Genomic DNA, 27,690 nt, shown 5'->3' with positions numbered 1-27,690 from the left:
TCCCAGAAATAAAGTTTTGAACTCACTTTTAGTTCAGGTGCCAGGACTGTATGCCCTTACAAGTTTATAGAATAGCTAAGAATACTTACACAGCCTTAAGTTTGCTCTTGCCCTCCTGTAATTCGTCATTTTTAGTTCTTGTAACAGGTGCTGTATTTGTGCAAGTAGTAGGGTTGACAGGCTGCTGGTGGCCATTAATTGTTTTCAGTGGATCATCAGAAACAGAACTAAGTGCTGTTGTTGCTGCCACCGTTAGAAATACAAACTGGGCAAACTGGTAAGAAGTCTCACTAGGTTAGATTGACTGCTTATAGAGTTATGACAGTCAACCTTATTTATTTAAACCTGAAATATTTCTGTCATCAGTGATCAACTTTTAGCTTAGTTAAAAACACCTTATTATCCAGTGAAACAATCACAGGGAGAACAACTTCTGTAGCCAAGTTTAGACTCTTAAATGTTTGACATTAATACCTGACCTGTGTGTGGTAGTACTGTAAATAAAACACAGTATCTGTGTGTGAAAAGTTTATCAGTAAATTTTGTGGGTTTTTTTAGTAGTCAGTTTCAAATTTCACTTGATGGGTAAGGGGAGTGTCTATCTGCTTCAAACTGTATTCCCAAGTAAAATGTAACTAAACTGAAGTGAAACTTCTGTGGTACGGAGGACTAGCTATGAGAGATGCCAGATTGGATATACTGCAAACTCAGGTCCCTGCTTTATGGAATTGCAGCAGGAGAAACAACTTATCTTTCTCTTTGTAAATTGCACTGAGTTATTTTGAGTCTTTTTTTTTTTTTTCCTTCACTGTTAATTCCTTCAGTTATGCAGGCAGACTGCTAACCGGTGTTTTCTGCAGATACTGAAGTTCTCAAATGCATCTGCTTTTTTAACTTGTTGCCAGTCAAACTCTGTTTTGAGGTGAGAGAATGAGATGATTAATTCTTCAAAGTTTTTAAAAGAAGAGTAGACTATTATTGTTTTATGTCCAAATAGCTGCACCTTTTAAACTGCTCAAGGTGTTTTTCTGTTCAGATAGTTCCTTTTTTATTTGCTACGTGCCCTCTCACCATCTACCTCGTTAAAATCTTTACATCTATGTGCTTCTTGAAAGCAGCCACCACTGCTGCTAGCTGCCCCAATATTCAAGTCCTTCAGTTTGTGTTGTCTCCAGCTGCTGAACAAATGTTTTCCTTTTTTGTGTTGTTGTTCTTTTTAAATCTCTGACCCCCAAATCCTGCTTTTCTTTCTATACTTGCAAATCGCCCGTTTGCACATGCAGTAAGTACTTTAATATTAATTTCCACTTGTTCACCTTTGAACAAGCTATGTCTTTGAGTGATCGCCTGAACACACCTGATTTGGGGTATTCAAGGAACAAGAACAGCCCAAGAAAGAATACTGGGTTTTTAAGTTGTCCTTCATTCTTGGCCTAACTGTTCTAACATTCAGGTGCAACACCCTGTACAGGCTGCCTATGAAATGTAGTGGTTGCATCTATCTGCCTTGTGGAAAGAATCAGGGAAGGCTTTGGATTGCTAGGAGCTGGTTAGAAAGGAGCACGGAATAAAGCTCTCAGAGTTAATGGATCGCATTATAAACCTTGTATACAAAGAGTTTAACTTTTTTAATTTTGTATTTGTAAAAATAAATAAAATCCTTTTAATACTTGATGAAAGTGGGTGCTAATGCTTTAAAAAAAAATTTGAAATTTGAGGATATATGTGGATCTGCACTGTGTGGATACAGAAGGGAAAAAGGCAGGAGGAGATTAGGTATGAGAAATATGACTTATTTGACTCCTATGAGTTTTGTCTGCAAACAGAAAGTAGCTGTTAACTCGGATCTGTTGCGTTTATTGGGAGGTTAATATGGGTGTGCACTGGTGTATTTTGTTCTCAGGTGAATGTTCCTGTATTGTTGTAATGCTTCTGCCATGTAAGGAGCAAGGTAAATGCAAAAGTACACAAAGTGGATGATCTTCTAGGAAAGCAAATTTTTTGAAATTGCTTAGCTTCTCTCTCTATTCTTCTACCCTTTTCCTGTCAAAATTGTCTTTTTTCCTTCAGATGTTTATGATAGCTCTGAGCATTACGGCAGCTTAAGGCAAAATAGCAAGCAACACAAACTCATCTTGAGAACTGACAGGATATCTAGATTATTTTTCTTTCTTTTCAAGGTAGGAATAACTCAAGTACTTTTTTTCTTTATATAGCTATATAACATACACAATATTGTTATATACTGTTGTATATTAAAGATAGTAAAATAATATAATAATATATAGGATGTGGATATCTCATTAAGCGAGTAAGTGGGATCTCAGTCTGAAACTAACACTATTATCTCCATGTAGTGAAGTACTACCATACTACAGTTTAATCTGAAAAATAAACCCTGGTATATAAGCAGCAAGTCACTGTAAGCTGTTATTACTGAAATCTTGATTGACAATGCAGATAAAACCACCACCAAGTTAATCAAGTAAAAATAAAAAAAACCACCATTTCCACCCCACCCCTCAAGATACAGAATATAGGGGTCCTTGAGAAATGCTAGAATTTCTTGTAGTTATTTCTTGATTCTTAAGTGTTAGGTGGCTTTAAAGCAGCTGAAATACCATGACTTATTCCAATAACATAAGAGCTGATGATTAAATACCACTATCTAGACAGCTGAATTTAGGTTCCCTCCCCTTGCAGCTGCTGCAACTGTAAAACTGTAAGACAATACAGTTTCACAGACTAGGAAAGCATTTATTTCCCCCAAGAGTAAGGATTAACCTAATCCTTGCAGACAACACTGCAGCCAGTGCCCAAAGCAATCACTTTATAAATCCATGGGATTTCACACTTGTTTACACTGGGGAAGGAAAGATCCCTTTAGAAGCAAACAAAACCAACAAAAAAACAACACAAAAGTTTGAGCCAGTCTGCTATGTTACTATAATGAGCAGTAACTTAACCAGTTCTGAGTTATTCTAGTATGGACTTTTACTGCTAATATTTTTGGTAACCACACATAGCTTTGTGTTCCTCAGGTGGCAGGACTGTGAATAATGTGGGACCTATGTTCCATGAGCAGTCCCAAACCCCACCATAGGAAGAGAAAAGTCTGAAGAGAGCAAGGTACTGTACTGATTTGAGGTGTGTAAGCAGTAGCAGGGTCTAGCAGTGTAGGTGTTTTTTTTTTAGAACAATAAAATAAAACACCAATGCCTTTAAATGTATTCGGGAAGCTGTGATCCCAAGTGTTAGCTAGGCCATAAGCATGAGGATGATTTTCTGTTCTATAATGAAAAGGTGCTGCTTTTGCATATTGCTCTGTATTACCACATTAAAGCTGCGAAACTCATATGCAGTATGCTCACATACATAACCAATAAGAAGCTTAAATATCAGGACTTAACTGTTTCACTTATTTATTGTGAATCTTCTGCAGCTTGCTTTAAACCAAACCTGTTAAAAAAAATACAAAATGAACTGTTGATTGTAGGTTGTTTGTCCTTACCCACTTACTTATCCTGATTTTCAGCGTTAGGATGAAGTCAAAAGTCAACAGCAGCGTTCCACCTCAGTTAGAAGGACAGGTTGCAAGTATCCCTTTGCTCATCTTTCTGTAGCGTATCTGGTGACCGTTCCCCCTCCCTCCTACAATACAGTAGTTGCAAGAGAGTCTCCATCTTGGCACCTTGAAATGGATCTTTTCATCTTTTTGTCCATACCCTTTTGAATGGTGCTTTGAAAAATCTCTTCATTGGTATAACTTCTAAGAGTTGCATATGACAGTGTTCCAGTTCTGGACTTCAGCAGTACCTGTTTCCAAGGCAATTCCAAACGCTCCTTTTTGGTGTTTTAGATCCGTATCTTGTTTCTTAGTGGAGAGAGCATGTCATGTAAATCTGTGTACTCTTCATAGGTAACAGCTGATGCTGACAGGCACTGCCGTAACGTTAAAAGTTCTAAGTTAAGAAAAAGCCCAGCTGTAACAAATAATAACTCCACTAAAGTTATTAAAAAAATCCAGTGTAGGTGTAACTGCCATAATATAGTGTGCAGCTTTTCCTGCTATTTGCGATTTGTGGCCTACGTGAAGTGTGATCTATCCTTAAGGAATCAGATATACAGCAGATAGGGGAAAAAAAAAATCTGGTACGGATTTCTATGACTTTCTGGTTCACTTATTCACTTCCAGCACTAAAACATGAAATCATACATGTTTAGAATCTCAGCTGCCTTTATTTGAACCCTGTTGATATATTCTGAAAATGGAAACTATGCTATTAGGCAGTTTGTGAGCTGCATAGTAAAGCACAGTATAGACACGTCTTCAATTACATTCTTCAAGCAACAGAGTTGAAGTGGTATCTATCTCATTTTAGGGAGATATTCTTCTTGTCACAATTGCAGCCATTTTATGATGTAGTAATTTTTCTTTCCAATCCTGAGCAATGATACTCCATTCTTGAGAATATGCTGTCCAAGAATAAGAACAGTCTCGGGATTGGTTACACGAATCCCATTTACTGAAACTCCACCATCTGTAATTTTCTGGTACCTTAAAAAAAAAAAATCAACAACAAAAACAGTGGGTAATTGCAAGAGGAAGATATCTATTGCTGGAAAGTATTGACAGATCAGTTAAGAGTTATTTAAGAAGTTTTTTTGGTTTGATTCGTAACTGAATACATCTTAAGTCTCATGCACTTCGAATTCAGTCCAGGTCAAGAATAACTGAAGTCAGCCTTAGCCTCTGGCGCTCCCACTCCTCCTGAGAGGAATAAGGGAAGATAAACAGTTGCTATCTCTGCCTCAACTGCATATTTTAGAGATATGGTACATGACAGTGCATTATCCTACAGATTTTCTTCAAAATGCAATGAGGCCTCCCATCTCCCTCCTACTTAAAAGTGGTATGTAGGTAACTAACGTGTTACTACCTGATTTGATTATTCTGACTTTTTGTAACACTTCTGAAAGCACACCACTACCACCCATTTAGGTGAGGTATTACAGAAGAGGGGGAGTGATAACATACCCACTAGGTCCATGCTGAATGACGTTTGCTTTGCGACACAGGTCAAGCAGAGTCATTCCAGGTTCAAGTATCAATTCAGCAGAAGGAGCCTGTCTAAAAAGTTCCTGTAGCTCCTGGTCAGACATAGCTTCCAGTGCCTCCACACTGCTGTGATAAAGGGCTTTGGTACACCTGTGAGAACAAAGATCATGCAAAATACGGTTCTAGTCTCATCTTTGGACAAGGCGCAGTTCAGCTAAACAGACTCCCCTCCCCAGTTTCTTCTGATGCTCCTCACAGTAACAGAGGTAGTTAGGAGCTACCTTCCCACTCTGAATTTTTGTGGTTTTTTTTGATTCCACTCCTGCAATTTTAATATTCTTAAAGTATCTCTTAAGCCTACAGCATTACTGTATATACCTCTTAATATCTAAGCCTCAGCTAACTCCATTACAACAGTCCCTGCAAAGCTATACATAACTATCATTGGATAAATCTGAAAGAAAACTGCTCAATAAATCAAACTTCACCTCTTAGCAGATTCCAGCCCCTCTCTGCCATGAACAAGTTTAGTTACTTCTGCAGCAAGTCGCTTCTGAGGGCCCCATTTTTCAGGCTCTTTGGCATGCATTTCCATGATGTGGTCAATCTCCTCAAGAGGAAGAAAGGTGAAGAGTTTCAGGTATCTACGAGCAGGGAAAAAGAAATTCTTTTGTCTATAAAACCATCATTGCAGATTTCCTGTCTTTGTCATTCAAACGTCATTAACTACACTAAAATGATTCTTATTTCTTTAAGAAATCCATGTTACAGGTATTCTTTCAAACAACTCTTCGTTTTTGCCCACATACTTCAGCTTAGAATGATAACTCATGTTTTATTTACTATTTTATTGAGGGTAATGCCTACAGAAATAAGACAGTGCCAAAACCTTTTACGAAGCTTGTACTGCAATCAGGAATTGACTTTTCTAATGAAATGCACTTTCCAGAATCTACTGCAATTGCATGTCTACTCGTGAGGTTCTAACTTATATCTTTAGTAGTTACACAATACATTAATGCAAAGCAATGCTGCTATGCTGATCACCAGACAGAAGTATGCCGTATGTTGATGAATGAGTATCTCAAGAGGAAGATTATTCAGGACAATCAACACTTTAAAGGTACATATCTCAAGCATACTCTTTACAACGAGGATTATTTTAATGGACATGCAGTTGTGTGGAATGCAGCATACTAACAAAGGTACTTTCATGATTATAAAGTCTGAAAGCACGAAACGTTTCAATGTTAAATATCCACATAGACCTTTTTTCAGTCTGAAAAGTGCTGTGGATGCAGAACCTCTATACAAAATCAAGCCAAGTTACTCAAGATGTTTTTACTGCAGTTTCACTATTAAACCCTACCCTGGAGTGCTGATTACTACTCGCTTTGAGAAGGCTCAAGCAATTAGCAATTTGACCAGGTAGGTGAATTTTGTTGGTTCTGCTTTGCTCCTCTCCCTTTCTTTTTACTTTCGACAATGACTTAGAATTGAACCCTGAAAACCTCTGCCTTGTAGATAAACTTATATCATCTGCCATGAACTTCAAACAGCATTGTTTTCTCTCCTTTTTAATTGCGCTACTGCTGCAGTGTAACTGTCTACTATGTGTGTCTCTATATAGGCCAGTGGTGTCCCGAGTGGGGTGCAATCACCCCAGAAACTATGCAAGATGATCCACTACATAGATATAGATACATATACATACATGTATTGGGAGTGCAAGCTTAAAAAATTGTTTTTAAATTTTAAAACTAATAGGAGTGCATGAACAAAAAGTTTTGGAGACCACTGATCTAGATAGTCAATAATCACAAATATGAATGTGCTAATGACTTCCACGCAAGACACCATTTTAATTTGCTTAAGGATAAACAGTTATTCATGTGATGCAGTTCTAGATGCTGAACTTGGTAACAAGCTAAGTAACCTATGATCAGAATGTGGCATTTCTGGGTATTTCATACTAGCTGAAAATTTCTGGTATTTAACATCCATTAATATCTATCAAATTGGTTATTATGGGAGAGATTTTAATATCACAGAATCCTCAGAGTTGGAAGGGACCTCTGAAGGCCATCTAGTCCAACTCCCCTGCAATGAACAGGGACACCACAGCTAGATCAGGTTGCCCAGGGCCTGACCCAGCCTCCCCTTGAAAGTCTCTAGGGATGGGGCATCCACCACATCTCTGGACAGCCTGTTTCAGTGCCTCACCACCCTCACTGTAAAAGACTTTTTCCTTATATCTAACTGAAATCTACCCACCCCGAGCTTGAAGCCATTTCCCCTTGTTCTGTCACCACAGACCCTACTGAAGAGTCTGTCCCCTTCTTTCCTGTAGCTCCCCTTTGGATACTGAAACGCCACTACCAGGTCACCTCGCAGCCTTCTCTTCTCCAGGCTGAACAGCCCCAGCTCTCTCAGCCTATCCTCACAGGAGAGGTGTTCCAATCCATGGATCGCTTTTGTGGCCCTTCTCTGGACTTGCTCCAGCAGGTCTACATCCATGTATATGATCTATATCATGAAGTTACAGTACTGAAATTAACATGCATCATACGAAATGTACTCACCCCATGGGCAGAATGAAATGTGCCACACTTTTTTCGTCATAAATGAACTAATTTGCGGTGCACACGCCAGAGGGAAGCAGGTTCTGCTATCCTATGTACCTATGGCTCAGTCACGCCTGTTTAACTAGCATATAGTTATAATTAATGCCTAGATCTACATGGAACTGTTGGAAGCGATGCTATCTACTTGCCTTGCACATACCTGCATGCAACAGTTACAGAGAACCATTAGGATCTGGTTTTATAAACAAAGCCAAGAAGGAAGATGAAGAAAAACTACTTACTTCTCAACTATGTCATCCTGTTGCCTAACAAAAAACTGATACAGCTCAAATGGAGAAGTCTTATCTCTGTTTAGCCAAACTGCATTGCCAGCAGTCTTTCCCAGTTTATCTCCAGTAGTACTGGTAATAAGAGGCACAGTAATTCCAAACACATCTGTTCCTGTCATCCTGAGAGGATGAGAAAAGATGAAAAATCACATTTTGGTCATCTTTAAGAAAACTCAGGCATCCTGTAAGATACTATCCTTTATGTAAAGCAGTTATGCAGCTGTGAGCATGCAAAGTAATTCAGAAGAGTGTTTTAGGAGAAAAAACTGGACTTAGATTTTTAAGTTCTTTGTGCAACGAAGTTTAAGTATGTAAAATAGCTTTGTGAGCAGCAGCACTAGCAAGTTAATGCGACCTGTACCTTCTGTCTTCTGCTCTGAATAGTAACTAAGGCTGCCTGTGGGGTTAGGATACCTGTAGTGTTTTTTTCTGTGCTGAGTGTTTTGTGATAGTCAAGCACACACTTCAGGGCAAACATCACCACCTACTCACGGTGATACCTATGTATCTCTGAACTGTGCAAGTGTCCACACGGTTCCTGAACACCTCCAGGGATGGTGACTCCACCACCTCCCTGGGCAGCCTGCGCCACTGCATCACCACTCTTTCTGAGAAGAAACGTTTCCGAATATCCAACCTGAACCTCCTCTGGGGCAACTTCAGGCCATTCCTTCTCATCCTGTCACTGTTACCTGGCAGAAGAGGCTGACCCCCAGCTCACCACAACCTCCTTTCACGGAAGTGTAGAGTGTGATGAGGTCTGCCCTGAGCCTCCTCTTGTCCAGACTGAGCAACCCCTGTTCCCTCAGCCGCTCCCCATAAGCCTTGTGCTCCAGAACCGCCCCCCCCCAGTTTCATTGCCCTTCTCCGGACACACTGTAGGGCCTCACTGTCCTTCTTGTAGAGAGGGACTCAAAACTGGACACGGTACTCGAGGTGCAGCCCCACCAGTGCTGAGGACAGAGGGCCGATCACCCCCCCGCTCCCGCTTGCTGCGCTATTTCCGATCCAAGCCAGGCTGCCGTCGGCCCTACCGCCCACCTGGGTACCTCGCAGGTTCCCGAGCACGGCCCATCGCCCTCGCAGCCCCGCCCCCCGTCCCCACGTACTTGGTGACGAGCTCGTATCCGGACATGATGTTTCCCATCTGGTCAGCGCCGCCCAGCTGCACGCGGCAGCCGTGGTGCCGGTGGAGGTGCAGGAAGTCGTACGCCTGCAGCGCGGGGTACAGGAACTCGGCCAGGCTCATGCCCTCGGCGCTGCGCAGCCGCGCCTGGCAGCCCTGCCGGCTGAGCAGCGTGCCCATGCGGAGGCGGCCGCCGGCGCCGCACAGGAAGTCGAGCAGCGGCTCGCGGCCCAGCCACCACGCGTTGTCCAGCAGCTCGGCCCGGCCCAGGGGCCGCCCTCCGTCCGCCGCCCAGAACAGCGCGCGGTGGTTCTCCAGCAGCCGCCCCAGCCCTTCGCGCAGTCCCCGCGCGTGGGCCCGCACCCGCTCGGCTTCCAGCGGCTCCCGCGCGCGCTCGCGGCCGCTGGGGTCGCCCAGCCGCGCCGTGGCGCCGCCCACCACGGCCAGGACGGTGTGTCCGGCGCGCTGGAAGTGCAGCAGCGCCATGACGGCCGGCAGGTGCCCGACGTGCAGCGAGTCGGCCGTCGGGTCGAAGCCGCAGTAGACGGCGACGGGCGGGCGGCCCGGCTCCAGCAGCGCCTCCAGCTGCTCGTCCGCTCCCTGCGCCGGGAACACCTCCTGAAAGAGGCCGCGCTCGCTCTGCTCAGCCAGCAGCCCCTTGGGGCCGCGGGCCCGCTGCGGTCGCTCGTGGACGTGCCGCGTTCCGGGCTGCCGAGCCCGCCGCAGGGCGCCCCACAACCCCGCCGCGCGGCCGCAGCGCCGCGACAGCGTGGGCGCCGCCATCTTGTGCGGGGCACGCTGCGCAGCGGAGGGGCGGAGCCGGGGGCGGGCCCGGCGCGGAGGGGCGGCCGCGGTGCTGCGCAGCCCAGCCCTGGTGCGAGTCAGAGGTTTCCTTAGCCCGCTTGGAACTGTTGTAGATCTGTGCACAGTGTGCTTGTGTCTCAGAGGATATTGAAGAAAATGAACACAGAAACAACGATGCGTTGGCTCATCCTTCATTTTTTTCCCAGCCTGCCATCCTCAAATGCTAGGATTTCAGATGTTTTCAGTCTAAAATACCTTGGAAGTCGAGTCTTCAGTTTTCAGTAATTTGTTTGGTGGAACTTATATCAGGTGGCTGAATTAGTAAGATTACAACGTTTGAACTTTAAAACTCACACTAGAATTTGTGAAGCTTCTAAATCAGAGCCTGCTGAAAACACTGTTGTGGTTTAAGCTTAGGAAGTGTGGGATAGATGAGAGGACGGTGAGGTGGGTTGAAGACTGGCTGACTGGCAGAGCTCAGAGAGTTGTCATCAGCGGTGCAGAGTCTGGTTGGAGGCCTGTAGCTAGTGGTGTTCCCCAGGGATTGGTGCTGGGTCTGGTCTTGTTCAATATCCTTTCGTCAGTGACCTGGATGAAGGGATGGAGTCCCCTCTCAGCAAGTTTGCTGATGATACAAAGCTGGGAGAAGTGGTTGACATACCAGAATGTTGTGCTGCCATTCAGCGAGACCTGGGCAGGCTGGAGGCTTCGGCAGAGAGGAACCTATTGAGGTTCAGCAAGAGCAGATGTAGAGTCCTATGCCTGAGGAGCAGTAACTGCATGCATCGATGCAGGTTAGGGGACAACCTGCTGGAAAGAGCTCTACAGAGAAGGACCTGGGTGTCCTGGTGGGCAACAGGTTGGCCACAAGCCAGCAGTGTGCCCTTGTGGCCCAGAAGGCCAGTGGCATCATGGGGTGTGTTACAAAGAGCATGGCCAGCAGGTTGAGGGAGGTGATCCCTCTGCTCTGCTTTGGTGAGGCCACATCTGGAGTGCTGTGTCCAGTTCTGGACTCCTCAGTTTAAAAAAAGATAGTAATAATCTAGAGAGAGCCCAGTGGAGGGCCACAAAGATGATTCAGGGCCTGGAGCGTCTCCCTTATGAGGAAAGGTGGAGAGCCCTGGGACTGTTCAGCTGGGGGAGGAGACATCTGAGGGGGGATCTTATCAGTGCTTATAAATATCTCATTGGTGGGGGTCAAGTAGATGGGGCCAGGCTCTTTTCAGTGGTGTGTGGTGACGAGAACAAGAGGCAATGGGCAAAAATGGAAACACAGGAAGTTGCATCTGAACACGAGGAAATACTTCTTCACTTTGAGGGTGACAGAGCACTGGAAGAGGCTGCCCGGATAAACTGTGGAGTCTCCTCCTCTGGATATATTCAAGACACACCTGGACACTTTCGTACATAACCTACTGTAAGGAACCTGCTTCAGCATGAGGTAGGACTAGATGATCTCCAGAGGTCCCTTCCAAGCACAACAATTCTGTGATTCTGTGGTGATTTAGTAGGAAATTGGATTCAGCATCTTTGAATGTATTCTACTTGGCTGTTAACTTCCTTGTTCTTTCCCACTGTATTCTTGAAATAAATCAATGCTGTTGGTAAGGTAGCACAAAGAGAGCAGCTTGCACAAGTCACATGGCACTTCAACGAATTTCAAGACCAACAAAACTAGCACTTCTAGCACTTTCCAGAACTGTCCATTCCTCCTTTTACTTCATGTTTCATTTTAGAAAAGTGATGTGTCTATTGCAATTCAGTTGTAAAAGACACTGAAAAAACAGTGGGAATCCTGATTAGTATGGCTTGATGTTTTCACAGAGCAGAGTAGTAGTAGGAAGTCAGCAGCAGTTAAATGGCATGAAGAGCAAGATGGTATAAAAATTTTATTAACCCTTTTGATGATTTTGTGAGATATTACGTAGATTTTACAACAAGCCCTTCCAATTTTGGACAATCCTTCTCTGTATGATGACGACATGGATAAGAATTGTCAGACTGTGTATTTCAGAAGTGAACAAACATCCTAAAATAGGAGATATTTAGATTGCCCAATCCCCCCTGAGTTAACACAGCCTGAAGAAGATGTTTTATTAGAGGCTTGAACAGTGCAATATAATGATTCCAATAAAAATCTGTCTTTTAATCTATCATTTTAAGTCAGGAGAAGAGCATTTCTGTGTGTGTAGCAGTGGCAGGTCAGTTTCTGGTTGCTCCGGTCACCTCTGATTTGCCGAACTGACCTCTGCATGGCACACACATATTGACAGAGTGGTTCCAGGGTGGTACTAAGGGGAAAACAAAGAGTTTATAGAACTCTGTGATGCACAGGAAAGAAAGAAGATGATTTTAAGCATTCATTTTGTTGTTCAAAAGTCACTGCCTTGAAGACTTCTTGCTAACAGACCTGCAGGTTAGTGAAACATGGAATTAATCCATTCTATCACGCTGGGGAGAGACATGATGGAAAAGAGAGCAGATTTGGTGGAAAACAGTGCAAAACAAAAAAAGGTGGATTGTGCACCTGGACACAAGCATGTAACACTTGTGCTAACTATTTAAGAAAAAGTGCTGTGAAGTTACCTTATGTCACTAGGTTGGTAGCTGTATACTTAACAGACATGGTACACATTTGTTTTTTTTCCTGAAGTCTTACTGGTGAAAAGAAGAGGGTTGGCAATACAAGATGCTAGTTCTATGTCCTGTAGATTCTACTTTGCAACAGTGCTGCTGAATATTCAGAGAAGACAAAATTATACAAAATAGTTGGCTTTGAGGTCTGTAAGTAGTCAGATCCCATGACTGGTTATAGCTGAAAAGATGGAAGAATAGTATAGCAAGTTTCTCAGGTTATTGATTTCTGTTATCTCTCTTAATCATTGGTGTTTCATTTTTACTCAAATGACTAATCAACATCTTTCATGATACCTTTCCTATTTCAAGTCTTTTCTGTGAATTTCTTCTTGCCTTAAATGGAGGTATCCAAATCCTTGGAGATACTGGGCTTGAGTCTTCTCCCCCTGCACTGGCTGTATGTTGTTCTAAGTTATGCCACTTAGGCAGTCAAATCTCCTACCACAGAATAATGTCATTAATACTGATATTATCCTAAAAAATTAAAAAGACAATAAAAAATAACAGATGTTTTTAAGATAATATTTTGAGAATACACAAAATCTCAGATACTGTTTTCTTGGTTTCAGCAAAAAAAAACCAAACTGAACTAAATCTTGAAACTTTAATGGTTTATAAGCTGAAGCCTCCTTGCTCTTCCTGAAGGGGGATAGAGCTTTGAAATCAAATCAGGAATTGCGAAAAGAAATTAGAAGATACAAATTCCAGAGAAGTTTCTGGCCCTATCTTCATGGAGAAGATAAAATGGACAAGCTAGCTGGGGAAAAGAATGTAACTGAAGTTGAGTAAGGGACAGGATATTTTAAAATGGAGGAGAACAGTGTATATTTTTAGTTTAAAGAAATCACTCCATAATGTGAAAGCAAAGAGAGAGGAGAAAGAGTAGGTATTGGCCGCTCTATGCATGAGAAAAGCAATATGGATTTGTTTGGGAACTGAATTTATTTTTGTGCAAAATTCAGGTAATTGTTGTTCATCCAGGCAGTTCTTACTCATTTTCATATACTTTCTGAATAAAGTATTAGAACTTGAACTTAGCATCATGGTTGTCAAATATCATCCTAAACCAAGCTTGGCTTCTGAGAAACCTGACTCATAGTGGATAGTCTGACTGTTGATAATGAGGGGAGAAGAGCTGAAATACTACTACACTTCATGTAATCTGTGTGATAACTCTAATCAGACCTTCTTGTTTTTTGTCTTCCAGCTTCCAGTGATTCAAAAGACAATGAAGGAACAGAAGAAAGCGATGATGAAGGAAAAGTGAAATAAATTTAATATACTTTCACTAATCATTACAGTATTTGGTTTTCCTAATTTTGTTTGTTTCCTTGCATGGCAAGTAAGTGAAATTTTCCTGAAAGTAGTGAGATTGATTTTAGGCAGTACAGATAGCTGATACACGATCTTCTGGCATATCTCTGTCAGTATGCCTGTCTTAACTTTAATTTTACAAGATATTTCAACCTTGGTCCTCATTTACTTGTTATAAGAATGATAGTGAAATTGTTGTTATGACTTTTAAAACACGTATAATGTTGTTCTAACAATGGTTTCTTAGGTAGAGATGGAAAATAAATAGTAGTTAAAGGTCATGTAAGGATAGACTAAGCAAGATTAAGAGTAGCAGCAGCAAAACTAACCTGATGGGATGATACAGCTTTCTGTATCAGTGCATGGACATAACCTTTTTTTACCCTTGTTTTCACTTAGGAAAGCTAGATAACTATTCTGTCTATCTCATTACCAGTAATTATTTACTAATTTTATGACATTAGCTACTGTTTCTCCAAGACTGTTTGATTAACTTTTATTTATATTATTTCTTTCCTCAGGTCCTTTGGTTCTTCTCCTGAAGAAAGGTGTGCATCTTAGCTCTACACATGGAACCGTCACAAAATGAATCACAGAAAGCTGTGAGTTAGCAAAGTTAATAAATTCATAATATCAAATAGCATCTCCACTTAAAAAACACTGATTTGATATTTTTGTCAAAATAATCTTAACTTGAGGAATTTTACTTAATTGTATTTTTATTGCCAATAAATGCAAATTTCTAATCTCTATATTGAGGGGACCCTCCCACTCCCCCTAAAAAGTACAACCACTGGTGAAAATATATAAGGAGTAAAACACTGCAGTAAGCATCTTTCCTCCATTTTATCCAGTTTCCACATAAGCCAAACACCTGTCCTCCCACCTCCTGAGCCTCTGAGCAACATCCAGCGGTTGCTCTCTGTTTATCCCAACTCCTTCAAAGAGGTGACAGGTGGTTCAGGAGGTTGGTGCTGTGTGCCTAATGGTTTGTCTGTTGCTCCTCTGTGCTTCTTCCAGTTTCCCTCTGCTCCTATGTGCTTCCTACTGGCCCTGTCCCAGCATGGATTGTCCGTGGGTTGCAGTCCCTCAGGGGTGATCCTGTCCCATTGTGGGTCTGTTGTGGCCACGGTCCCACAGCTGGGATTTTAAACAATTGCGTACATAGATTCTAATAGTTCTTGTTATAAATTAAAACTATTTGAGGTTTGGAAGTTCCATAAATGTTTGCTTCCTGCTGTGATTATCCTTTGACTAATGTTGGCGGTTGTTTGAATCTACACCTTGTTACTTCTTTCTCCTGTTTTGCTAGTCTGTAGTAGACCAACTGTCAGGGTATTAATCTCCCTCTTTTTTCAGCACTTAACAAACTCAGGGGCTTTCCAGAGATCTATCTCTTATCCCTTTCTGGACTCCAGTCAAAATATTTGAATTGTTGATGTAGAATACAGCAACTGAATTATATGCTGTAGGCATATCTGAACTGTGACTGAAAATCCACAGGAATCAGTGTAATTCTAGATTGATTCTATTGGGATAGAGGGATTCTGAGGGATTTCCAACAAATGCCATTCTTTTTCTGTGGGATCCTTTGGCTGATGATATTTGCTCCCCAGCAGTGATGTTACTTTAAGTATGTATAATCTTGATGGACTCACCTTCAATGAATGGTTATACACCCATTTGTATATGTGTATGCAATGTCTCAGAACTGGAATTACCATCTGTGAAATGAGCAAGCCAAAAGCGATTATTGCAGTGGACTGCTCAACAGAGGAACTTCATGCTGTCCCAAAAGCACTGTTAAGGTTTCCTAATGCCTACAAAGGCTGTGAAGTATACATGTCCTGAATGCCTTGCAGTATTTGTGCAGCATTGCTATTTCAAGGTCCGTATTAGAGCTGAAATATCTACTAGGCTAAAATTATTCATGTGTAATACTCACAGTCTGGTAAACTATTCATGCTTAGTGTCATTTTATAAGCTTACAGAGAGTGAGACTAATGAGGGGAAAAGTGCAGTTTGGTTCAGTGTATTCCACATCACTTTACATTTATTAGTGGGAAAAAAATGGCCACTAGTATATTTCACACTTAATACTAATCCCACATATATTTTTTTCTTTATTCAGCACAAGTGTCCCAAGTAAATTACTGGCTAACTTTTGAAATTAATATGGAAGAAAAACCCACAAATAACTATCTGATGAAACCCATTAAAACCATCCTTACAGAAAGCTGTGTTGTTGCAGTGATATTTGTTCCAACCATATGCAAAGAAAGAAAGATGCAGATACTTAATTCAAATAGAAGACTGTCTTCTGATGGTGATCAAATCCAAATGTCATCTATATTTGTTGGGAAAATTACTGAGGATATTTTAGAATATTTTGAGACACAAGAAATGTAGCTCAAAATATAAAGAAAATCTTACCACAGCAATGAATTGTTTTAAATCTCTGGCAAGTTGCAAAGATGAAAAAATAATAATCTTAGAAAACAAGGAGGAATACTCTGGAAATAATAATCCTAAATACACCCACGTGTTACAGCTCTGCAATTTATTAGCATCCAGAAGTAGTAAGTAATTAATATTCGTAAATTTAGCTCAGTAATTTAAACAGTGTAGAAAAATCCTACACAGATGTTACTGTATTCCTGGAGATGTGATATACTGAAGAAAACTTTGATTGCATTGCATTCTGTCAGCTAATTCACAAATGTCTGTATATGTAGCCAGTTTTAGTATCGCAGTGGTATTTCCTATCTTATAAAATTAATTCATGTTGTATCATTGTATCTTACAGTACTCGTTACCTGAAGAAGGCTGATAGTACAAATTGGGCCTCCTGAGGCCAATTGCAGGATGCTTTGGTTGGAGCCAGTTTATCTGTGGTATCAAATGTTGCAGCCAGTTCTAACATAGTTTATTTTGGCAAGATTTCCTGTTTTTGCATTAAAGATTTGTGAAAACGAAGAAGCACTGTTCCTTCAATGTTTATAGGAAGGAGCAGAGCCATTCTCAAGAGGCCGCTCTGCCAACAGGAGTCCTCCTGAGGACAGTGTCCTCCTGCTTCTGCAGAAGTTGGGAACCCTGGACCAACCTTCTGGGCTTTGAGTTCCTTCAGGTCCCTGCAGCGTTATGTTACGGCACATGGTTTTGTTAGCTACGTGTTTTTCAAAGCTTGATTTATTTGATTAATTGAACTAATACAGCACCACAGAACCACGCTAGACCTGGAGTCAGTTTCTACCTTCTTCTGCCTCAAGAGTCCCAAGAGACCTCTGAGCTGCTTTCCCACTGCTTTTGTGAGGAGCGAGCTCCTCCTGCCACATCAGTCCCGGGGCTGCAACTAATTCTTCAATCCATTAATTTCACAACCTGCTCCCTGTCTTCATCTGCAGGGACCTCACAAATGGGCTTACGTGGGTGAACCATCCATCTGGGCTGGCTGCAGTCTCCCAGCCATTACTGAGGTAGACCCATCAGCATCGTGCCCTCACCAGCTCCCATGGATTGCCAGAAGATGCTGAGGGGTCTCTGTAAAGAAGCTGCAGGTGAAACCTCTGCCTGCAAGCAGAACCTGCTCACATGGAAAGAACTTGATCTCTTTCCACCCACAAAGTTGGTATCTGAAAAAAGCTTTGCTTTTACTTGGGCCAATAGGATCTAAGGAAATAGCTATTAAAAAAAAGTAAGTATTTCTCTAGTTTCTAGTTTTCCTTTCCTTTTCCTTTTTGTGCGAGTGGAGGTGGAGGGAATGATCCTGGGGCATATGTTTCATTCAGCGTGCCTGTGCCTTGAGGAAGGTCCTGTTCAGGTGCAGAAAGCAATTTTTAAACTCTTTTTGAGCTGCAGCAGTGGAAAGCATGGTAGACTCAGCAGTGGGGAAGGTCAGTGATTTTGGTACTTCCATGCAAGACCTCTAGATAGTGCAATCAAAAAATGGACTACAGAAGGCAGAAAACTACAAGGACTGAAGTAAATATTTTGATCAGCCTAACACCTGCTGAGCCTTTTTGTTTGTTAGCAGTTGCTTGGTTTGATAATTTCTGGAGGGCAGTTGAGTAAAGAACAGCTCAGTCCCAGCAGGTGATTTTTGCATCTCTTTGCACCAGCAGTCATGGCTGAAAACATCAGACCTTTTGACCTGCAGGTTTGTTGTAATATCATTGTGTTGTATGAATTTGTAACTATGATTTTTTGACTGTTTCTTCTAGACAACAGTAATGGAGTAGGGACTGTGATTTACGAGAAAGACAACATTTTATGTAAAAGTTCATATGGCCTAAGAACTACTCATGTTTTTTAAATATGAAGAGATACTGCTCAGGATCACAACTTGCATTTATTGATTCTCTCCCCATAAAAAAGTGTAGTCATGATCTATTGTCACATTAAAGTAGTACTTGGAAGATTGTTATGGAATAAGTTATCAGGTACAGAAATGTTTTTAAAAGACCATGTATAGCTGTGAGAAATACACTTTTAAGTTTATTAGGCTTGCGTTTATGCATATAAATGAGCAAGCTGGTTTTCATTATATCAGTAGTTGTTCATGTTTACTGTCTTCAGAAACAAGCTGGTAAAGTTACAGAAGTATAAAAGAATTTTCTGGAAAAAAAAGAAAAAGGAAAAGAAAAAGTTTGTATTCCTGACCTGTGTTCCAGAACATTAAGATGATGGATTATTTAATATTTTCTCAGCAGTTAGAAGAGGTGAAGTGCCACATCTGCTAAAATCCTAAGTAACAAGCCAATGTTATTACATGATGTTATTACTATGACTGTTAAAATTTCAAGCTTATTTTTATTTTGCGTGTTTCCAAAATGAACTGAGAATAGTGACTCAACTAAGAAAATATAGCAAACATTTTTTATACCTTTTCAATTACTCTGTGTTTATCAGCCTCCTTGTGTATGATTCATTTTTAATAATCAACTTTTCCTGTGATAATTCTTTATAAGCATTATTTTTCACATTCAAAGGAACTTATATTTCTGAAAACAAAGACAAATTATACTTGTGGGCAAAAAAGACTTCATCATTTTCTGAAACTTCACATATCATACTGATGAATGATTAGGATCCACAATCAGTCATTTTGAGATGGAGATCTGCATAAGTGTTCCCAAACATCAGTAAACATTTAAAATCACACAGGAGCTCTCACTGAAGATTTAACAGCTTGTTGGAGTTAGATTAGACTGTAAATAACTGAAGCTACCAGAAGAAAATTCCCTTTTTGTTTCTGTCCATAGGTTGCCCTGGGCTATGGTGGATATCCAAAAGGGGAAACAAATAGTTTGTTTTCCAAGAAGGCAGAGGTTGACTTAGACCGATGTGCAATTGTATGTGCAGAAGCTAATGCAATTATTATGAGGTAGGAACTCATTAAATATTTAAAGAAATTTAAACAAAGAAAGTCTTGGTGCTGGGTTTCTCACTCTGGCTCATCTAACATGGGAATTTCCAGTGCCCAGAAAGAAGTGATGTTTCATAGAATGGAAGCAAATTTAGTCTCCTAAGGCACTGGGGGCAGTTTTTTGTCAGAGATCTGGGTCAGCGTGTTCTTACATTCTAATGCACCGAGCAAACTTATGTGGCAGTGTTCCAGAGCTTCCTGCTAGTCCGCTGTCTTTAAACTCATGTAAACCCAGTTTCCACATGCAGTCATGGGCAGGGGTCTTCATGTGTGCTGGAGGCAGGAGTAGCCAGCACAGAGCTATGGCTTCTGTGTGGGCTCTGTTGTTATGGAGCCATTACAAATGCAGGGCGTCCAGGCTGGGTGATAAACTTAGACTATTTGATACACACAGAGTGAGTTTCATGTGGTTTCCTACCTGGGGGAGATTCCTCTACGTGCTGACTGCTGTCGCAAATGTCTGTGTTTATATTCTTAATTGATTGCTCCTCTTGACTGAACATGGGAACTGTCACCTACTCCCATATTCAGGTGATTATGGTTTGATGCTGAACTGATCCCTGAATACATTACATTAATAAGAGTATTTCTCTTTATGGAGCTGTGAGTACACAAACAGTAAGCAGATCCATCTCCTGAGCTGGCAAGCTCATGGTACATATTGTAAGTATTCACTTGTCATTGGCTTTCAATCACTTACTCTCCCATCTCAGCTGGTGATGGAAGACAAAAGAGAGAAGAATCCCCTCTACATTCCAAGAGAACTAATTCTCTCCCAACGCACACAGCTCATTTGTAACTATGATGATTTTGCATTTTTTCAGTTCTGTGAGAGACCTGAGTAGCGCTGAACTTTGTCACCCCACGTAAGCCTTGCAGTGACTGTATGAAACTGGTTGACTCAAAGGAGACAGCAAAAGTCGTTCTGCCGAAGAAAGATGGAAATGTAGGTGATATTGGATATGGCTAAAAGCTATGTGCTATGTTCAAAGCTTGCTGTTCCTTTGTCCTCTCTCTGAGGATGTCTCCCTAAAACTGTGCACTTTCCCTTGGGGGACATTTGCACTCTCTTCACTCTTTCAGGCTGGGTCATGTGTGCCACTTCTGAGCTTGTTTGCACTGCGGAGTTGACTGCCAAGGAAACTACTTCTCACAGGAGTATACATGGGAAAGGTAGTTGCTCCCGTGGTGAAAGGGAAGAGGATAGGATGATGGGTAGTGCTTACAAGCCATTCTTCATCTTCAGCAGATAGGGAAGGTCCTGGGATAGCACACCAAAGCACACAGACTTTAAATGGAGCTTCATTTCTCCCCTTGGCCGTATGATGTACAATTTCAAACAAATGGAAGACCTCCAGAGCAGGCTCTGCTCTTTTGTCCACTACCACAGGGTTAACGTTACCAACAACCGTTCTTCTCTCTTTGGGAAGACATATACCCCATCTACATAGCTTGTGCTCTGCTAAAGACATGTACAGCTCCCTAGAAATCCAGGGTCTACATGCTTTTCTGTATCACCATCTAAACATCCTGGCACTGACAGCTCAGACTTCTGAGATTGTGGTAAGGACTTTATTTATAGTCATTATCAAAAACTTTATCATCTAAGGACATTATTTTCCAGTAGAAAACATACTGTTTCAAGTAGTCAAACAAAATTATTGCTGGAAATCTAAGTTTGGGTTTATATATCACTGCCCTTAAATTGTGTCAAATCTTTGAGGCTACATGAACAGAACTGTATTTAATGAATGGAGTGCACTGGGATAAGTACTGGCTTTCATGGACTCTTGCAGTAAAGAGCTGTCTGTGTGGATAATATGTGCACAGAACCCTCTATGGAACTAAGACGTTATTGGTGTCAGATACTGTTAGTGGGGTTGTTTTTCCCTGATAAAAATGTAGCTCATTAACTCAAGTTATTTTTAATAAGCTTGATTTTGCAGAGCTTTTTGGCACAAGATTAATGTACATCCTAGTTGCTTTTTTATTTATTTTTTAAAAAAGCCCATCAAATAATACTAAAATAGAAATATGAAATCAGAAAGCTATTTTAGAAAGTCATGTTGTTTAATGGTGCATACTATACATTTCTCACTTAGTGTGTTTTTGTTTTTTTTTTATCAGCAAGCTGGAGGATTAATGGATGATCCTTTGGGTAACGATAACCAGATAAGATAATAGCAAATATGAAAAGTACAAATCATAATATTTTTTTAGCTACAGTTATGAATGGCTCTGAAATGTGACCATGTCTGAGGAGGAGCGGTGAAAATGAAATGGAGCGAGGTCATGGTGTGGGCTAAGTGTGAGACCAGGACGTGGGTGCGCTGATTACATAGGCTGTGGGGAATGGGCCAGCTGTGGGGAACAGGGACAGCTCACACTAACTTGAAAGTGGCAAAGACACAATGATTGCATCAAATTGCATATGCTATGCTGCATAGGGTTTGCTTCAGCCTGTGGCTCAAGGGTGAGAAATCATTCGCTTTTCATGTACCTCTAAGAAGTGCCCTCTGATAGGCACATATCTATTTTTAAAAACTTGTTTGTTTGGTTTTGTGCCGAGTTGATAATATTTTGGACTGAGTTTGATTTGCCAGTCCTTGAAACTAGACCAGTTAATGTGGAACATGCTTTCATATTTTTACAGGCTCAATCATTTATATCATTTAGTTCTGAGACAGGGTTTTGCAGGCTGTGGTGCTGACAACTGCTTTTGTCCTTGCTTTTAGATGCCGGCAACTGTAACACCAATACTGGGATTCTCTAGGGTGACCCTAAATCCAGAATAATCTATGTAAACCTTCTTTATCTTTAAAATGTCATTATGAGAATGCTGTTATTTGTGGCTTGGTGTCTTTCAGCAATCATTTCTTTTGCGCAACCTCTATAGAGGACACTAAAGCGTTTTTAATGGGATTAAATTGAAGATTTTGTCACCTCCAAAAAATGAAATTGTTTGCGCTTTTCAATGTATCATATGTTTGTGTTCTCTTTGGAGATGGCAAGCCTCTTTCTTCAGTTTCACCCTTGCCTTCTGTTATCAGATTTGGAAATATATGTGGGCTTTCTGCTCGGTCTGGAAGCTGAGAAAGCAGCAGCAGAAAAAGTATTTTGGTAAGGGATAGTATGGAAATAGTTTATGTGTGTGCAAGCACGCATGTACCATAGGGGCTGTAAGAATTTCCCAAGGACGTTCAGCTCACCATACAGTATGACAAAGCCATGCTACAGGCATCCTGTAAGAAGAACTTCACACAGCTAAATACTGTATGTAAAACAGCCTGATAGTATTGTAAATCCATAGTCTCTCCAGACTCCATAAGCAATTGTGCACAGACTTCATAGTGCAGGATGAAGACCTTTATTGTATGTGCTCACAGCCCTTTATACCCATGCAACAACCCCTTGGTCATGTGTATGAGCCAAGCATCTCGTATGTGTTTACGTCCGGGGGAGGGGGGCATACAAGTCTGGTTCCTTCTTCAGGCCCACTGGTCCAGGGTCTAAAGGGTCACTGTTTTTGTAATAGAGCCCAACAGATTCATTTGCAGCGGCCCCCACCACAGAAGGAGTGGTGGGCTCTATTGGCAAGGTGGATTTGGCATGGTTTTTCAGTGACTCAAAAACCGATCTCCAGGAACCCAGAAGGTCTTTAGCCACAGGGTCAGAGCACAGAGCTGCGTCCCTTGGGTCATGCACAAACCCACAAAACAATCATAAACATAATCACATTGTAGTTATGTCCCCGTCTGCTAAGTGCATGCCTGTCATTCTGGCAGAGATGGAACAAAAACTTGTGTAGGATAAATCTGTAAAGAATGCTGCACTTCTGAAGAGGCTTCTTCCAGCCAACACTGTCAGGCTTTCCTATCAGAGTCAATGCTTGTAAACGTCAGATGCCAGCCTTTTTAATCACAGAATTGCATATATTTTTATGTGTATGCGTATAATGTATAGTTTAGAAAATTAATGACATTGAAATTTAAATAATTGCGCAGTGTCTATATGCAGATAGTGTATTTTTTTCCTTTCTCCTTGACACTTACAAGTTGGTATTGATTGCTAACAAAATATTTGTTTGCAGCATTAGAGAAAGATCTTTGGTGACCTTTTCACCACTCACCACACAGGAACTGTCAAACTACTTGTTCTAAGACTTATTCGCTTAAAAGAATACGGCAAAGCCCGGGAGAATGTCTCTTGACTGTATTATGGCATGCCAGTAATGTAACAAGTAGGGAATGTTCAAGACAGTCCTGTTTTAAGACAGACTGAGCCTGAGTAGAGATAAGGGTACAGTTAGAGTTCATCAAAGTTCTGAGCCTTTTTAGTGTAAATCATCAGTCTTTCTGTGATATTCCCATAAAGTGTAAAGCCATTTATATTAGCCTTCTAAGAAAACGATCTTTGCAGGCATTTTATGAGCAATTGCACAAAAAAGGGTAGAATTGATTGTAAAAGTTTAGCCTTTCTTGTGATAAATAGGATGAACAGATAATTGTTTTCATGGCAAAGTACTTGGGCAGATAATGCAGATTAGTGTAAGAACTATCAAGAGCTAATAGTGAGAATTAGGATTTTATTTTTCCAATTGATTTGTTCCAGCACAAATCCTTTATCCCATCTGTCTGATGATGGATGGTGCTGACACTGATGGAAAGGAGTACCAGCAATACTGTGAAGTTGTATGTGAAAGCTGAGGTTCCCAGTGCTTGTCAGCTCATGTATACAAGCGCCCTAGTGGTGTGATGGAAATTTCTTGGAGAGTCCATTGAACTGCTAAATGAAATCGAAGTAAATATAAAATACTAATATGAAGGCTTCTTTGGAGATTGGTGTGTGCCCATGTGGTGCACGGGTCAATAACTGATGTCACTGACTGTCAAGTGCACCCCTCTTCTTGTGTTTTCCTCCTCATTCTGTATGGCACCCATGGAGCCTTTGCCTTTCCTTGCTCTCAAGCAGAGATGAGCATAGTCAAATTCGGCCACCACAGCACTGTGGGATCTAGTTCCCAAAAGAAGGTCAAATTTCCCATAAAACACAATCATCTGTCTCAACTGAATTGCACATTGCTCAGAAGCTTTGGAAAGTATTACAGGAGTTAACCAGAAGAAAAGCCAGCACGTCACAGCAGTGGTGGTAATTTCCATTCTCACTTCACACTTACATTTTTATTTAATATTTGATGTATATCTTTCATGTGGAGAAGAGTCTCATTCAATTGAGAAATATCATTGTTAAGTATAACTACAATTTAAAATGCTGCTTAGACTTATGCTGGCACTTATCAGATCTCTGTGCAGTATGAGGTCCTTTTCACCTCTCCTTCTCACACCAAAGTGAAGTTATACGTTCTTTAGCCACGAGGTGGCAATCCAAGAGCTCAATATATTAAATTGTGCTCATATTTGTAGTGCTCATGCAGGTTAGGCTTACCAGTATTAGTTAAGTAAATATATTTGCAGCGTTACTATGGAAGGACTGTTTGTTTGCTGGTATGGGATATCTGCCCCACAGCTGCATGACTGCATATAAGAGCTAAGGAAGACAAAGTTGACGTTCTGGCTCAACAGTTCATGCCTTTTATGACACTATTTATTGTTAGTAACAACAGTGTATTTCGGTGGCTTGGTAGTCCACAAGAGATGTTCCAGGAACTCAGCTGCTGTGAAAAGCAAAATATCTCAAGAAAGGGGATGTGCTGGGGAGATGCTGCTGTCTCACCATGCTCCTCTCCCAGCCTCACCTCCTGGCTTTCCTGAGCCCCAAAGGACCTGGGAGCCCTGTGCTTGTGAATTGCCTCCTGGAGCTGATTTCTTCACTGCTTCAGTTCTGCTTCAGCCATCCAGGTGTTTGGGTCACTTCTCAGCATGTGCTTTTTTCCCTACATTATCAGTGAGTCAAAAGTGGTGCCAGCTGGAAATACTTCATGGTCAGGCTCTGGAATGTGCTACCCAGGATGGCAGTTGAGTCACTGTCCCTGGAGGTATTCAAGAAACATGCAGATATTGTAATAAGGGACACGGTTTAGTGGGCAGTATTGGTGGTAGGTGGATGGTTGGACTCCTTGATCTCAGAGGTCGTTTCCAACCTTAATGATTCTACGATTTCCACACTTTCTTGTAATTGAAAGTGTCATTTGCAGGCTTACAGAAAGTGATAATGTCTCTACTATTCTCTGCACAGAGTTCCAAGGACTCACGCTGTAATGGAGAAAGTATTTTAAGACATTTTCTAGTTCAGCATTACTTCTTTCAATGGAAGTCCAAGCGTCAGCTTTACAGAAGTTGTTGGTTTTTCTCTATTTTTCTCTTCCCTCATTCAAATAAGATAGACTTAAACAACGCATAGCATAAGAAACAAAGTGTGTGTTTGGAGGTGTTTTACATCATTATATTCACCAAAGTATTTATTTGGACACGGGAAGTTATTATGGATGTGCATTTAGTTATTTCACACCTAAGGAATAACAGCCTGCTGCTATCTTCTGTTGGCATAGCACCAGTTTTCCTCTAAGTACATTATGGGAAATCTTATTTTCAATCAGGTAATGTAGTGTGAAGTCGATGTGCTAACTCATAAATCTTTCAAACACACAGATCTGTGGCTTAGTAAGTAGGTAGCGATATAAAGGAGAGGAACACCATGAACCGCCTTGAAAAATTCAATAGCTTTTGAGAAGTGAGCATCTCTTGGGTGGATTGGTGAAACTGTGTGAGCCGGGGCTGGGGCTCTCTGAGCTGCTGGGGGCACATCTGCTGCGACTGCCACATTCCTCAGAGCCCACACCACCATTTCTACAGACCTGCAGATGGCCCAGCTCTGCTCAGCACCTTATGCTCATGTTCCCTGCCCTCTCAGAATTCAGGTTTCACAGTTCCTACAGCTTGAATAAGCATCTGGCTTTGCTTAGCACTGACCGCTGAGTTTGACAATGAGCATGAGCAGGGACTTGTGTCTGGGAGGTATGTACTTCTGAGAGGCACCTGGGCTGTGCTGTATCTCCAACCCTATCTGTAAACGCCTGCTCAGCCAGCTGATAAACAAACTTTGCCTTCAAAGCTGACAGCAGACGCTTTCTTCTGGGAGAACGTGTGATCTTTCAAGCCCCTTCTGTTTCTGGAGGTTGTTTGCATGCATATGTCAGCTCTCTTGTTGGCACACTGTACAGCCTTCAGACAGAAGAAGCTTTAAAAGCGAGCTCTGGGACTTGGTGTTTGAGGAGCTGTGTGCCTGCTGCCTTTCCCATACAGCTTTCCCCTACTGTACTTGCCAGCCCATGGGTGAGGTATCAGACATAAACCCCAATGCCAGACATTGCTCAGAGACCACGTACTTGGCTCTATGAACAGAAGGCTAATGAGGCTTGCTGTCACAGCAAAAGATATTCAGGTAGTATTTCTATCCACATTTTTTTTGTAGTGTCAAATGAAGAAGATAGTTTCATACTTTTAGCCCATTGTTTTGGGGCATGATCCTCATAAGAATGATTGTATAGAGTAACAGGTATGCTTGGAAAGGGAGAATTTAAATGAAGAAGAGAGGAACAGAATGTGACTGATAGCCTTGAAGTACAGTGCTGCAGAGACTATACACCATGTACTTCCAGAAGAAGTCATTTGTTTCTGTCCTGTGAATTCTTCTCTGTGAATGAGCACTTCTGTTGTACTGCTTCCCATAGCAAATACCTTTTTCTTTCCCGTATTTTGGTGCTCATTAGTGTGGGCAGGATATGATAAAGGCAGAGAGAAGGAAGCTTCTGGAGGCAGTCACAGAGCACTCCTTGCTTTTACTGAAATGCTTTTGCTCTTTTGCTCTTTTGCTCTTTTGCTAGGCACAACCTGGGAAGTCTTCCTGGAATCTCTAACATCTTGAAGGACCATTCCAAGGATTTTAGCTTGGTATTTTTTTATGAGTGTAATTCTACCTGCATTCCTTCAGTCTCTGTGTTCTGCATTTGCTGAGCTGGGAATCAGCTTTTGGTGAGGTCAGAGGATAGGCTTTAACCAACCTTAAAAAAATAAATCCCACTAAAGCATAGTTTGCATTTATCTAATAGCAGAAGATGTCATTCTGCTTTGACTTTTACCTCAAGTACTATGTTCTCTTTTAGGCCCCTAACTACAAAAAGGACACTGAGGCCCTGGAGCATGCCCAGAGAATGGCAGCGAAGCTGTGAGGAGTCTGGAGCACAGGCCTTATGAGGAGTGACTGAGGGAGCTGGGATTGTTCACTCTGGAGAAGAGGAGGCTCAGGGGAGACCTTATTGCTCTCTAGAACTGCCTGAAGGGAGGTTGTGGTGAGGTGGGGGTCAGCCTCTTCTCCCAGGTAACAGTGACAGGATTGGAAGCAATGGCCTCAAGTTGTCCCACTGGCGGTTCAGGTTGGATATTAGGAAAAAT

At 41.6% G+C, this 27,690-nt stretch overlaps 1 protein-coding gene and 1 long non-coding RNA gene across 8 annotated transcripts; one reads left to right on the top strand and one right to left on the bottom strand.

Moving 5' to 3' along the window:
- On the bottom strand, window positions 3,406-10,244 carry YARS2 (tyrosyl-tRNA synthetase 2). Its single transcript, XM_021388831.1, has 5 exons — window positions 9,083-10,244; window positions 7,926-8,093; window positions 5,548-5,703; window positions 5,039-5,209; window positions 3,406-4,558 (listed from the first exon to the last, which is right to left on the bottom strand). The coding sequence occupies exons 1-5, from the start codon at window positions 10,096-10,098 to the stop codon at window positions 4,399-4,401; spliced, it is 1,671 nt and encodes a 556-aa protein (XP_021244506.1). The 5' UTR covers window positions 10,099-10,244; the 3' UTR covers window positions 3,406-4,398.
- Window positions 10,438-27,571, top strand: LOC110394811. Of its 7 annotated transcripts, XR_002435919.1 has the most exons (6): window positions 10,438-11,344; window positions 13,748-13,882; window positions 14,376-14,456; window positions 16,661-19,237; window positions 20,104-20,225; window positions 27,402-27,571. It is a non-coding gene; the product is annotated as an uncharacterized LOC110394811 (long non-coding RNA). The 7 variants fall into 7 exon arrangements; XR_002435931.1 differs by having other exon boundaries at window positions 13,748-13,803; window positions 14,376-19,237; XR_002435918.1 differs by having other exon boundaries at window positions 14,376-19,237.

The sequence above is a fragment of the Numida meleagris genome, chromosome 1 (genome assembly GCF_002078875.1).
Source record: "Numida meleagris isolate 19003 breed g44 Domestic line chromosome 1, NumMel1.0, whole genome shotgun sequence".
Lineage (NCBI taxonomy): Eukaryota > Metazoa > Chordata > Aves > Galliformes > Numididae > Numida > Numida meleagris.
This window is presented reverse-complemented; position numbering and strand designations above follow the sequence as displayed.

What these genes read in the sequence shown, in the direction of transcription:
- YARS2 (XM_021388831.1), bottom strand. Translation starts at nt 10,098, where the DNA reads ATGAAGGATGAGCCAACGCATCGTTGTTTCTGTGTTCATTTTCTTCAA. An exon ending in GGATACGAGCTCGTCACCAA is followed by an intron (nt 8,094 to 9,082) that starts GTACGTGGGGAC and finishes TCATCCTCTCAG; the next exon opens with GATGACAGGAACAGATGTGT. An exon ending in CAGGATGACATAGTTGAGAA is followed by an intron (nt 5,704 to 7,925) that starts GTAAGTAGTTTT and finishes CCCTGCTCGTAG; the next exon opens with ATACCTGAAACTCTTCACCT.